The sequence below is a fragment of the Dasypus novemcinctus genome, chromosome X, assembly GCF_030445035.2.
Source record: "Dasypus novemcinctus isolate mDasNov1 chromosome X, mDasNov1.1.hap2, whole genome shotgun sequence".
Taxonomy (NCBI): Eukaryota; Metazoa; Chordata; class Mammalia; order Cingulata; family Dasypodidae; genus Dasypus; species Dasypus novemcinctus.
The window spans coordinates 20,818,810-20,834,121 of NC_080704.1; the positions used below are offsets into that span (position 1 = coordinate 20,818,810).

General features: G+C 39.8%; 1 protein-coding gene across 6 annotated transcripts in view; it reads right to left on the reverse strand.

The window, feature by feature from the left end:
• Nucleotides 1-15,312, reverse strand: part of SCML2 (Scm polycomb group protein like 2) — a 212,883-nt gene that overhangs the window by 32,629 nt on the left and 164,942 nt on the right. For all 6 annotated transcript variants that reach the window (XM_012522124.4, XM_058292388.2, XM_071213221.1 and 3 more), the window contains 2 exons: nucleotides 13,275-13,478; nucleotides 12,382-12,564 (listed from right to left, as the gene is read on the reverse strand). In XM_012522124.4, the coding sequence (XP_012377578.2) occupies nucleotides 12,382-12,564; nucleotides 13,275-13,478 (387 nt within the window). The remainder of the gene's footprint in view (nucleotides 1-12,381; nucleotides 12,565-13,274; nucleotides 13,479-15,312) is intronic.

The following is a 15,312-nucleotide window of genomic DNA, read 5'->3' on the forward strand; positions in this document are numbered from 1 at the left end:
AGGCACTTTTGGCCTGCACAAACCCAACCATTGGGCACCTGTGACTCCACCTCCGCCCATAAGAGAACAAGAGATGGACTGTGCTTGCCCAGCCTCTCTGGCTAACTGCAGGTGCTTTTGCCAACACAGCCTGGACTGGTCGGTACTTGTGGATCCACCTCCACCCTCCAAAAGGAAAGGAGGTGGCTGGTGTTTCTACAGGTTTTCCAGGAAATTGCAGGCACTTTCAGCCTGCACAGACTGGACTGTTGGATACCTGTGGATTCACCCCCACCACCCAGTAGGATAGGAGGGTCTTGTGTTTCTTCAGCCTCTCTTGACAATGGCAGGCACTTTTGGCCTGCATAGACTGGACTGTTGGATGCCTACGGATCCACCCCCACCCCTAAAAGTAACAGTAACTAAAAGTGTCAAAAGAGTGGTGAAAATAAAATGACAGATATAATCCAAAGGTCAAAATGGATGAACTAGGAACAGCATTTACAGTAATAACATTCAAAGTTAATGGATTAAACTTCCCAATCAAAAGATACAGACTGGCAAAATGGATAAGAAAGTATGAGCCATCTATAAGCTGTCTGCAAGAGACTGACCTTAGACCCAAAGATACAAACAGATTGAAAGTGAAAGGTTGGAAAAAGATATTGCACGCAGGCAGTAACCAAAAATAAAGCTGAGGTAGCTATACTTATATTGGATGAAACAGACTTTAAAAGCAAAACTGTTATTAGAGTCAAGGCAGGACATTACATATTAATAAAAGGGATGATTCACAAGGAAGAAATAACAGTCATAACTGTATATGTATCTAACCAGGATGCCCCAAGATACATGAGGCAAACACTGGTAAAACTGAGAGGAGAAATAGACATCTCTACAATAACAGTTGGAGACTTTAATACACCACTCTCAGCATTGGAGAGAACATTTGGGCAGTGGATCAATAAAGAAACAGAGAGCTGGAATAAGATGATAAATGGACTAAACCTAATAGCCATATACAGAATACTGAACCCCAAAACAGCAGTATATATATTCTTTTCAAGTACTCATGGATCTTTCTCTAGGACAGAACCTATGTTGGGTCACACAGCCGATCTCAGTAAATCCAGCAAGATCAAAATTATTCAATGTATTTTCTCTGATCATAATGGAATAAAGCTGTAAATCAACAAAAGGCAGAAAAAGGGAAAATTCACCTATATATGGAGATTAAACAACACTCTCTTAAATAATCAGTGGGTCAAAGAAGAAATTTCAAGAGAAATCAATAAATACCTCGAGATGAATGACAATGAGAACACAATATATCAGAACCTATGGGTTGCAGCAAAGGCAATGCTGACAGGGAAATTTACAGCTCTCAATGCTTAGATTAAAAAAGAAGAAAGTGCTAAAATCAATGACCTAACTACACAGCTGGAGGAACTAGAAAAAGAACAGCAAGCTAATCCCAAAGGAAGGAGAAGGAATGAAATAACAAAGATCAGAGCAGAAATAAATACAATTGAGAACAAAAAAAAAACACAATAGAATTAACAAAACCAAAAGTCGGTTCTTTGAAAAGATTAACAAAATCTACAAACCCTTAGCTAGACTAAGAAAAAGATGCAAATAAATGAAATAAAAAATGAAAATGGGAACATTACTACTGACCCCACAGAAATAAGAAAGATCATACTATGAACAACTTTATGTGAAAAACTAGATAATGTAGATGAAATGGAAAAATTCCAAGGAACGTACAAACCACTTACATTGACCCTAAAAGAAATAGGAGACCTCAACAAGGCAATCACAAGAAATTGAAAGTCAGCAAACAGCTCCCCAAACTGAAAAGCCTAAGACTAGATGGTTTCACAAGTGAGTTCTACTAAGCATTCAAAGAAAATTTAATACCAATCTTACTCGAGCTCTTCTAAAAAAACCAAACAAGAAGGAAAGCAACCAAACTCATTTCTATGAAGCCAGAATACAAAACAAGATTAAGACATTATGAAAAAAAAATTACAAACCCATTTCTCTAATGAATACAACTGCAAAAATCCTCAATAAAATACTTGCTATTTTTATTGCATTTAAAATGGTGCAGCCTCTGTGGAAGTTTGGCAGTTCCTCAGGAAGCTAAATATAGAACTGCCATATGATCCAGCAATTCCTCTACTAGGGATATATATCCAGACAAACTAAAACCTATGACATGAACAGACAGCTGCACACTGATGTTCACAGCAGCATTATTTATAATTTCCAAAAGATGGAAACAACCCAAGTATCCATCAACCAGTGAATGGATAAACAAAATGTGGTATATACGTATGATGGAATATTATGCTACAGTAAGAAGAAATTAAATTGGGCCACATATGAGAACACAGATGAATCTTGAAGACATTATACTAAATGAAGTAAGCCAGACACAAAAGGACAAATACGGCGTGGTCTCATGAATAAATACGAAGAATAAATGCATGGAGTTAAAACCTAGAGTATAGGTTATCTAGGAGATAAGAGGAGGGTTGAGAAGAACTTCTGATGCTTAATGTATTTAGAAGTTTTAATTAACGTGACCATAAAAGTGTGGAAATAGAGTTGATGGTAACACATTATACTGAGTAACAGCTGGTTTATAAATGGGATTGTGGCTGAAAAGGATAGTCTGGGAAAGTAAATGTCAACTGAAGGAAAGCTAGAGAATAATCTAGAGCTGAAGCCAGAAGTGGATGAGAATTGTGGCTGATGGTACAGATGCAAAAGTGCCCTTCTGTGAGCTAGAGTGGATGTACATCACTATTGCCGGGTGGTGGGAATGTGAAGAAGTATGGGAAAACTACAACTGTTGTGACTTATGGACTGTGGTTAATAGCAATACTGTAATATTCTTGCATCAATGCCAAAGATGTACTATGCTGACAATGGACAGTATGGAAAAAGTGTGCCAAATGTACTTTATGGACCATGGTTGGTAGTTATGGTCTGATGATATTATCTCATAATCTGTAACAAATATTCCACCATGGTGTGGTGTGTTGGTGAAGGGTGTTGTATGGGAATTCTACACATGTGCATGATTGTTTTGTAAGTTCACAACCTTTGTAATAAAAATATATTTTAAAAAATTGGATGGGTTTGGGGAAAAATACACCAAATGAAGATAGGGATTATAGTTATTAGTAATATTTTGACGATGATTTTTCATAATCTGTAACAGATGTTTCACAACAATGCAAGGTGTTGATGGAAGGGTGATGTATGGGACCCCTGTAAGATGTTATGCACATTTATTCTGTAAGTTCACAACCTTCACTATACACTTATTGTTTATGCATGTTCATGTATGAATCACATACTTAAACAAAAAATTTTTTTTTAAAAAGACAGTAAAATGAGGGGAGCAGATGTGGCTCAGGCAGTTGAGCACCCACCTCCCACATGGGAGGTACTAGGTTCATTCCTGGTGTCTCCTAAAGAAGACAAACAAACAATGAGCAGACAACGAGCAAAACAACAAGCCAAACAAAAAAGAACCAAACAAGCAGGGAGCAAATGTGGCTCAAGCAGTTGAGTGCCCACCTCTCACATGGGAAGTCCCAGGTTTAGTTCCAGTGCCTCCTAAAGAAACAGATAATGAGCAAACAGACTAGGGAGCCATGGGGGGTGGGCATTGGAGGACTTAGTAACTCCATGGCTGAGGCCCAAGGGTCCCACTTAAAAAAAAAAACAACGGAAAAAACAAACAAACAAACCCAAAGAGTAGGAGAAAGTATATGCAAAGCATATATCTGATAAGAGACTTGTATCAAAAATGCATAAAGAACTCTTATAGATTAACAGAAAGGACAAAGAACCCAACTAAAACTGGGCAAAGGAAAAAAAAAATACATTTTTTACATGGGCAAAGGATTTGAATAGACATTTCTCCAAAGATATACATATGGTTAATAAGCACATGAAAAGATGCTCAATAATTAGGAAAAAAGAAAAGAAAAAGATAGAATGTAGAATTTTTCCAAATCAATATGTATTCTATATCTAACCTTTAAACTCATCGCTATATTCCATTTTACTATTAAGGGAACCTGGCATTATATTGGGCTTCACTTTACAGGAAGTTTTGGATCACAGAGTGGTTCAACAATGGCAGGGGAGGAATACTGGTATGGGATGTTATTGACAGGGGACATATGGTTGACAGGGAGTTATACAGGGCATGTGTCCGGGGTGCATGGAAATGTTTGGATATACTCATAGTGGAAACAATTAAAAACAAAAGCTGGGGGGGTACTGGGTTACTGGCCGGGGGGGGGGGAGGCTCTGTCGTGGTCCCTAGGGGAGCAGCGGCAGTCCCCCAGGTGCAATGGTAAGGACCAGGAAGGAATGAGGGTCCAACAGTGAGCCCCTGATACTAATGACTATGCTTGTGAGCCTATACACCTGAAATAAGAACAAGGCCTAGAGCAGCACTGTGCCTAAGAGTTCCCGCCTGACAGCCTCCATGTTACTCAAATGTGGCCAGTCTCGAAGCCAAACTCAGCATGTAAATGCAATGCCTTCCCTCCAGCGTGGGACATGACACCCGGGGATGAGCCTCCCTGGCACCGAGGGATCACTACCAAGTACCAGCTGATGATGTAACTAGAAAATGACCTTGAATAAAAGGTTCAACGCGGACCAGCAGAATATCCCTGTCTACATATAATAACAGGAGTTAAAAATGCTGTTTGACCTAAAGTAAGGGGGAAATGGAAAGGACAAATGAGTTTATATGGCTAGGAGTCTCTAAAAAAGAGTCTGGAGGTTGTCAGAAGGATTGCCCTTATGCACACCTGAGCAGAGTCTCAGAGACAGATAAAGTAGATACAACCCCAGATATTGGTCCTTTTCAGGGCTAAAGAGACCCACAGGTTCTATGGTCATGGCAGATGGGGTTCACTGCCATGTCAGTTGGCCCTTCTTTGGAGCTGGTGTTTCTGCGTGATGGAGCTGGACTCAGACAGGATCTCTTTTCACAAGCCTTTCATGCTACTTTACTGGAATTGTAGTTGGTGCTGGGGCTTAAGATATATCTAGGGGATTTGAATCTCTGGACTGACAATATGATAGCCAGGCCCTGACCTCAACAGACTTCAGCTCCTATACTCTGATTTATTGGACTTACTCCACTCAGCTAACATTGAGTTGAAGAATGTCAACCACCACACCATGGAGCCTAGAGTGCCTACAACTGAAAGCAGGAGGACTGCATCCAATATCCATGTGGAATCTAAACTCCCTCTTGACATAGATGTGGAAAGGACACAACCAAGCCAAGGTCCACAGGAAGGAGGAATACAGTAAGGATCAGAGTGGACTTAATGATATTCTATTCATGAACTATTGTGGTTAATAATTGAGAAAATGTGGCATTGATGTGGAAAAAATGGCCATGGTGGCTGCTGGGTGCGGGGAAGGGGAGGAAGAGAAGAGATGTGGAGGCATTCTTGGGACTTGGAGTTGTCCTGGGTGGTGCCCCAGGGACAACTGCCGGATGTTGTATGTCCTCCCATGGCCCACTGGATGGAACGTGGGAAAGTGTGGGCTATGGTGTGGAACACGGGACATGGGGTGCAGCGATGCCCGGAGATGTACTCACCAGACACAGTGGATGTGACATGATGACATGGGGGAGAGTGTTGCTGGGGGGGGAGTAGTGGGGGCGAATGGGGACCTCATACTTTTTTAATGTAATATCTTTTTAAAAAATGAATAAATATAACAAAAGAAAAAAAAACCATCACCAACCATTAGGGAAATGCAAATCAAAATCTTGATGAGGGCAGTGGATATGGCTCAAGCAGTTGGGCACCTGCCTACCACATGGGAGGTCCCGGGTTCACTTCCTGGTGCCTTCTAAAGAAGACAAGCAAGACTGCGAGCTGATGGGCTGGCGTGGCAAGATGACACAACAAAGAGACTCAACAAGGAGATGCAACAAGTGGGAGCAGAGGTGGCTCAAGTCATTGAGAGCCTCCCTTTCACATGGGAGGTCCCAGTTCCTAGTACCTCCTTTAAAAAAAAAAAAAAAAGCACAAAACAACCAGACACAGAGAACAGACAGCAAGCACAAACAATAAATGGGTGTAAGAAATATAATAAACAAAAATAAATCTTAAAAAAAAAAAACCTTGATGAGATACCATTTCACTCCTATTAGGCTGGCTATAATAATAATAAAAAAAAAAAGACTGACAACAAGTATTGGTAGGGATGTGGAGAAATTAGAACCCTTTTGCATTGCTGGTGGGAACATAAAATGGCACAGGCATTTTTGAAACAGTCTGGCAGTTCCTTAGAGAGTTAAGTATAGAGTTACCCTATGACCCAACAATTTTGCTCCTAGGTTTATACCCAAAAGAACTGACAACATTTGTCCATGCAAAAACTTGTGCACAAATGTTCATGGTAGCATTATTCATAATTGCCCAAAAGTGGAAATAATCCAAAAGTCCATCAACTGATGAATAAATAAAATACTTAGGTACATCCATACAATAAAAGATTATTCATTCCTAAAAAGGAATGAAGTACTGATACATGCTACAACATGGACTCTTGAAAACATTATGCTAAGTGAAAGAAGCCAGACACAAAAGGTCACATACTGTATGATTCCAATAATATGAAATGTCCAGAGAAATAATTTCACAGAGATTGAAAAAAGATAAGTGGTAGCCATGGGTTGGAAGAGCGATTGAGGAATTACTACTAATAAGGAAGGGATTTCTTTTGGGGTGATAAAAAATGTTATGGAATTAAGATGGTAATGATTGCACAAAAGTGTGAATAAACAAAAACAATGAACTGTACACATTAATAGGATGAAATTTATGTGAATTATAGTGCAATAAAGTTATTATTAAAAAGGCATCATGGGGAAGGAGATGTGGCTCAACTAATAGAGCATTCACCTACCATATAGGAGGTCCAGGGATCGAACCCAGGGCCTCTTGGCCCATGTGGTGAGCTGGTCCATGTGCAGTGTTGCCATGCAGTGGTGTCCCCCGTATAAGGGTGCCCCATATGCAAAGACTGTGCCCTGCAAGGAGAGCTGCCCCATGCAAAAAGTGCAGCCTGCCTAGGAGTGGCACTGCACACACGGAGAGCTGACGCAGCAAGATGATGCAACAAAAAGAGACACAGATTCCTGTGCCCGTGCAGCCTGATGAGAATGCAAGTGGACACAGAAGAACACACAGTGAATGGACACAAAAGAGCAGACAATGGGGGGGAGGGGGAAGGGGAGAGAAATAAACAAACAAACAAACTTAAAGGAAAAAAAAAGGCATCATGGATGTATGGAATTCACAGGAACTAATGAAATAAAATTCCAGAGAGGGAAGAATCATTCTAGGCTAAGATAAAGATTTCTGCAATTTTTTTCCCCTGTGGACCTTTGCTGATTTTTGGCCCTGGGATGAAAATCGGATTTGATCAAGGCAGAGTTCTCTGCAGAAAGCATAAAGAAAATAAAAATGATTTAGAACCTCCAACCTGAGTTGGAGTGATAAATTGAAAACACCAACTCACAGCTGGTTTTCCCTTGCTGGACATTTGTTGAGTTCTGGGGCTATACAAGAAGCTGGAGAGTGAGGCTGAAAGCTTTTAAAAGGCCCAATAAAATCGCCCATAGTTGCAAGGTGCTTAACAAAGAAAGGCCCACTGGGGGAAGGGGTCTAGTTCAAACACACAGTTGTCTTCCCCCACCACTGGTGCCAAATTTGATGCTGCAGGAAACTAAACCTCTGAAAGATGGAAGGGAAATGCCCTACATGCTTTCAGGAAGGAGGAACTAGAGACCTGCTAGTCTCTCAATCAAAAGCCTGGGAGCGGGGAAGCAGATGTGCCTTAACCAGTTGAGCACCCACTACCACATGGGAGGTACCGGGTTCGGGTCCCGATGCCTCCTAAAAGAAGACAAGCAGATGTCGCCCCATAATGAGCTAGATGTTGCCCCCACCGCAACAAGCAGATGCCACAAGCCAGCAGATACAACAGCCTGTGGACAGCAGATGTGACTCAGGCCACTGGGTGCTTGCCTCTCATATGGGAGGTCCTGGGTTCGGTTCCTGATGCCTCCTAGAGAAGATGAGCAAACAATGAGCAGACAGACGAGGGATCTGTGGTGGGGGGAGGTCAATAAAGAAAAAAATAATGTATTTTTTTAAAAAAGCCTGGGAGGGCAATATTTGAGAAACAACGACTAACCAGAGGTAGACTGACTCTTACTAAAACTACTATTCAAGTCCCAACATAGCTCAATCTTTGACTTGGAATGAGCCCTTCACTCTTATTTCTTAAAAGAGAAAAGAGGAAACTCTCGAAAGTTGGAGATATGATCTGGATGGAAAAATTGCGGTAAGGGATGATGGTGATGGTAGCACAACATTGAGAATGTAATTAATACCATGGCATTATATAGCTGAGTGTGGTTAAAGGTAGAAATTTTAGGTTGCATATATGTTAACAAGACAAAAATTTAATATGGTAATAATTGTAAAAGCTGAGTGATGGATGAATAGGAATTACCCTTTGTTCTCTACTTTTATGTAGTTTTTAAATTTTTTCCCAATAATAAAAAGAAATTTTTTAAAAAGAGGCCTAGAGGGGCCCATACCAAATCTTGGTGTGTATTTCCATCTTTGCTCCCATTTCTCAGCAAGCTCTGTTCTTTCCCCCATTTCCTAAATAAACAATCTTTATTGGATTAACGAAAAAAAAAAAAAGATATCATCTGGAGCCTCCACAGATCTTTTATACACAATGCCTAACATACAAAAAAAGGAGGGAAACAGACTTGGCCCAGTGGTTAGGGCACCCGTCTACCACATGGGAGGTCCGCGGTTCAAACCCCGGGCCTCCTTGACCCGTGTGGAGCTGGCCCATGCGCAGTGCTGATGTGCGCAAGGAGTGCCCTGCCACGCAGGGGTGTCCCCCGCTTAGGGGAGCCCCATGTGCAAGGAGTGCACCCATAAGGAGAGCTGCCCAGCGTGAAAGAAAGTGCAGCCTGCCAAGGAATGGCGCCGCCCACACTTCCCATGCCGCTGACGACAACAGAAGCGGACAAAGAAACAAGACACAGCAAATAGACACAGAGAACAGACAACCAGGGGGAGGGGGGGATTTAAATAAATAAATAAATCTTAAAAAAAAAAAAAAGTAAAAGAAAAACCATATAACTAATAAATGAGAGAAAAACCTATTGGCACCAGCAGACAAGGGCTATAACAGAAAAACGGTTTTGGAAGACTCTACTAAAACTGAATCTAAGCATTTTCTATGGCCTAGCAATTCCAGTCCTAGATAGACAGAAAAAAAGCAAGAATACACATTTCATCAAAAAAAAACCCAAAAACCCACCACCATGTATTAGAACGTTTAAAATGTCACTATTCATAAGGGCTCCAAATTGGAAAGTACCCAAGTAGATAAACTACCATAGTAGCATATTTAACAATGGACTATTATACAGCAATGAGAACGAATGATCTAACTAAATGCAATAATAGAGATGAACCACATAAACATGACGATGAGCAAATAAAGCTAGAAACAAAACAGTACCTGCTGTAACTGCATTTTTATAAAGTTCAAAAACAGGCAAAATTAATATATGCTACTAGAATTCAGGACAGTAGTTACCCTTGGGGAGGGTAGTGAATGAAAGGGGCTTTGAAACACAGGGTGCTTCTGGGGTAATGTCTACTTCTTTATCTGGGTGATTGGTTTCACAGGTGTGTTTACTTTGTGAAAAATAAGTCTAGCTGCATGCCCTTTTATGTATATTATGCTTAAGTAAAACATCTTAAAAAATGATACTGCTGAAATATGCAAACCCTGGATTTGTTAGAATCAAAGTCTCCTATCTAAAATATTTTTTAGTTACTTATTCAGAAAACATAAGATAAATGGGATCCTGGAATTCAAATTTTAATTAGGAGCAATCAATTTCATAACTTTTATATGCAACTTTTTAAACTGCAAGCTGACTTAGGAGAAACTAATGTAAAAGTTTAAGTTCAAAAGTATTTTCAATGAAAACTGACAGAAGCTGAAAATATTTTAAAATAATATCATTTATGACTACCTGGTGTATTTTTTTCAAATTGTTACCTATTCCATTTATCTGATTAAATTGAAATTTCAAATATCCTGTGAGCAATCTTAAAAAGAAAAGTAGCATTTTCTTTAAAGTCTTTAAAATAACAGAGCTATGAAAATCACTGGGATTCTTAATGCTTTATGTAAGGAGTCAAGAAACTGTACTCTCAACCTCTCGAAACCATACTTTTTCAAATTACTCTCAGGAACAGAAAACCTATCAGATACATGCATGTGTGTGTGCATGCACACATATACACCACGGATGGCCAATTCCTTTTCTAGTCATCATTTTTCTACCATTTTTGGTCACCTTCCTAGTTTTTCTGAAGAAGAAAAAAGGATGATATCCTATAAGAACAAGAACTTTTACTCTTCCTCCTCCCCCTACTTCTGGCAGCACCCTTTTATTGCTCCTATTTCATGCCAGGCACAGTGGCGGCTGGAAGTTTACATATACTTTCTCACAATCCCACAACTCAAGAAATATTTAATAGCCCTACTTTACATATAAGGAAATTGGGACTCAAAGAGGTTCAGTACTTTGTCCATGGGCACAGAGCTAGTTAACAGCAGGACATGGATTAAAATTTAGGTCTCCCAAACTTTATGTCCTTTCAACATATAGATTACAAGGCCAGCACTGGAACCCAGGTCTGACAAACTCTTGACACCTGTGCTCTTTCCTTTCTATTGCCTCTCTACATGTGCTTGAGAAAAGATATCACAGTATCAGACCTTTATTTCAGAGACTCATTGGGCAACTACACTAAAGAGGAGAAACTGGAAAGACGATTCCAGGTAAAAGACTGTTCTTCTAAACTAGAGAAGAGGGTAATAAGGTTCTGAAGCAGGGTAGTGATAAAGGAATGAAGAGGAAGGTGTGGATATGAGAGATCTCACTGAAGTATAGGAGACAGGAATTAAGGAGAAAGGCGTGGGTGATAGAGAAGACCAAGGAAAGAGGAGTAACTGAAGATGATGCCTAAGCTTCACACTTGAGTGGAATGAGAATTAGAATCCTTGGACCTGAACAGATTGTCTGTGATGGTACTCTATACTCCCAGAATCGGTAGTACCTAGCCGGGAAAACATGGAGCTGTGAAACTTGAGGAGGACCTCAGTTACTCTTAAAAGACCTACAGAGAGAAGTGGACTTGGCTCAATGAATAGAGCATTCACCTACCACATGGGAGGTCCAGGGTTCAAACACAGGGCCTCCTGGCCTGTGTGGTGAGCTGGCCCACGTGCAGTACTGACGTGCGCAAGGAGGGCCATGCCACACAGGGGTGTACCCCACATAGGGGAGCCCCACGTATAAGGAGTGCGCCCCTCAAGGAGAGCTGCCCCACGTGAAATAAAGTGCAGCCTGTCCAGGAGTGGCGTCGCACACACTGAACTGATGCAGCAAGACAACACAACAAAAAGAGACACAGATTTCCCGGTGCTGCTGACAAGAATACAAGTGGACACAGAAGAACACACAGTGAATGGACAGAGAGCAGACTACTTGGGGGGGGGGGGGGGGGGGGGGGAGGAAGGGGAGAGAAATTTTTTTTTAAATCTTAAAAAAAAACCAAAACCTACATATAATACTGGTATGATTAGCAGAAAATGGTTAGTCTTCATGAATCAGATGAAACTGGGATAAAACTCTCCCAAAGAAAAAAACACTTAACCAAAAAAAACCCCAAAGAGCTTTTTTGCCTCAGGGACCAGAAGCCCGAAACCCACCTTTGGCTCTGCAGGACTACCCTACACCTACTCTCTTATCAGTTTGGGATTCCTGTGGAAGAAAGGCAACCATAGCTCAAATGTTAATTTGAGCAGATCACTCATTTGTCACCACTCTTGATGACTCCAACAAAAATATTTATCTTTAAAGATAAATATTTGTCTTTAAAGATAAATTTAAGTTTAAAATGCTTTGTTAAACTTCTAGGATTAAAGTCAATACTTTTAAAGCCAGACTTTAATTTAATAGAAAATATATAATTCTGTTATCTAGTCACAAAGAAACTAAATACCTATTGATTTCAATTCTTAAATTCATTATGAACACAGTAAGAAATTACTTTTCCATTTTGAATGAACAAAGACCCTCTATATTATATGTATCTAAGTTACTGTGCTTAAAATGTTTACATTGAGGAGGACACACTAAATTATATAAGATTCTCATGTTAACCATAAAATTTAATATGAAATAGAAGCATAGTATAAAGTTTATACAGTTTCTCTCACCTGATACATTTTTATCATGCTCTGCAGGGCTAGGAGTATTACCCTTGTAAGAACTAAAAGGCTGGCTACTCAAAAGGTTATCACACTGCAGGCTGTGGCAGAAGGTCTCAAGAAAGCGAAGAGCAAATGATGCACTATTCACTGGGGGGAGCTGGACGGAATGATTTTCCCCATCAAAGCAGGCTACCATGGGACAAAAAAGATGATGTCAAACTCACCTCAGAGAAAGATGAAAAATACAACACTAACAAAAAAGCCCTCAATTTACAAAGTGGATTATAAATTTAATTTATGGTTTTTGTAATTCATAAAGGAATAATCTTAACTTATAAAAGTTCCTTTCATTCAGATACAATAGCCTCTATCAGTAAATGCACTCTCATTTTTAAACGTTTGTAAAGTAAACAACTCTTATTTCAAACATTCCATGGGTACAACTGTTGTGATATCTGATCACACAACTATGGAAGTCAGCTGTATCCTCTTAATAACTTCTTGAGTCATATTTTTAGAGCTTCTTATAGATCAGTCTGTTTTCTATAAAAATTAAAAAGTATTATCAACCAAGGGCTTATCATAGTGAGCTTAATACAGCATGTAAAAGGAAGTATCTTTTCCCTTTAACCTCAATTTATAGAATTACTGACATTATTTGTCTATTTTTAAAGTACAGATAAACTTTCCAAACCAGGCTTAAAAGTCTATATATTATAATGTGTTAAAAATTATAAATATATGACTATTATAGCAATATAAATATTAGCCAATTATAGTTAATAGGATATAAATATTATATAAAGGAGAGTCTATATATTGTAAAATCCTTGCCTTCTAGAAACCTAAAATCAAATTTGGAAAAGAAGCTGAATAAAGGATTAGATAGATGAGTGTACCAGTTATCACTTCTCCTCCACGATGATCTGGTTTAAGGAATCCAAAAACAGTCTTGGTTTGAAGGGCACAATCTACACAGGCCTGCACGGTCCGCCGGAGGACTACATTCACAGGGCCTGGGCCAAAGTGGTCTGGCAGCTGCTGGATTTTCTTCTGATCCAGGTGAGGGCCAGGGTTTCCATGTTTGTTTACATAGACACAGACTTTGGAGGAAAAGGGTGAATACAAATAATGAGATTGGGGAAAAGGAATTTTATAAAAACAATATGTAATCAATTATTATTCCCCACTAGCCACTTCAAAGAAATCCCAAATATAATTACTATCGATGATCATTTCTGTTACCTAAAATATGTGTAAAGATATAAAACATATAAAGAAATAATCAAAATACTTATTCAATTTTTCTAGAATTTTGCTCAACCTGGTTATACTAAAAACTATAGTTTTAGTAGCATCACAGAACAATTCTTCATACATTCCCACATTATATAAAATGGCATAAAGGTAGATCAGTATTTTCATCTTTATGAGAATTTTTTTTCAAAATTGATCATGTTTGGACATTCCTTTTTGAACTGAATTTACTTTAAATCACCAATACTGCATATGAAAATACAAAATAATTGTATTTTCTAAAGTCATCTTAAAATAACAAGATAAATGTCACAGTTAGTTCTAACAACAGAGACAAACGTATTTCATTAATTTTAAGCAAATAAAAATGTTCCTTTTGGGAAGCGGACTTGGCCCAGTGGTTAGGGCATCCGTCTACCACATGGGAGGTCCGCAGTTCAATTCCCGGGCCTCCTTGACCCGTGTGCAGCTGGCCCATGTGCAGTGCTGATGTGCGCAAAGAGTGCCGTGCCACGCAGGGGTGTCCCAGCACAGGGGAGCCCCAAGCGCAAGGAGTGCGCCCCGTAAGGAGAGCCACCCAGCGTGAAAGAAAATTCAGCCTGCCCAGGAATGGCGCCACACACACGGAGGGCTGACACAGCAAGATGACACAAAAAAGGAAACATAGATTTCCGTGCCGATGACAACAGAAGCGGACAAAGAACATGCAGCAAACAGATACAGAAAAAAGACAACTGGGGTGGTGGGGGGGTCGGGGGGAGAGAAGGGGAGAGAAATAAATCTTTAAAAAAAAAAGAAATTTACAAAATCTATTAAAAAAAATGTTCCTTCTATATGTGCTGAGTTTCACTGAAGAAATTTTAAAATTAAAATAAACTTTTCCCTCAATATAATTAAAGCATGATACAGAAGCAACTCATCTATAATCAAGCAAATGTCAAGATTCAATAATTCTTCTTCATTGAGAATCAACACATGCAAATCAACATACAATGCAACAGCATGACAATACATTACTGAACATAAAACATATTGCCCCTCCAAATCAACACGGACATTTTTATCCATTACTTAATTTATATTGCAAAATCTTCATATATACAGTCCATATTTAGTGAAAAAAATCCCATTAATGTCACATTTGCTGTGTTGAAATATGTGATAATTCAACTTTACAGGAATAGCCAAAGGAAGGACAGACTCTGTTACAGAAATGGAAAAGTCATTAAAAACTCAACCTATGGGAAGCAGACTTGGCCCAGTAGTTAGGGCGTCCGTCTACCACATGGGAGGTCTGCGATTCAAACCCCGGGCTTCCTTGACCTGTGTGGAGCTGGCCCACGCGCAGTGCTGATACGCGCAAGGAGTGCCATGCCACACAAGGGTGTCCCTGCATAGGGGAGCCCCACGTGCAAGGAGTGTGCCCTGTAAGGACAGCCCAGCGTGAAAGAAAGTGCAGCCTGCCCGGGAAGGGTGCTGCACACACGAAGAGCTGACACAACAAGATGACGCAACAAAAAGAAACACAGATTCCTGTGCTGCTGACAACAACAGAAGCGGCAAAGAACACACAGCAAATAGACACAGAGAACAGACAACTGGGGTGGGAGGGGGAAGGGGAGAGAAATAAAATAAACAAATCTTTTTTAAAAAAAACAACTCAACCTATGGTGCTAATGT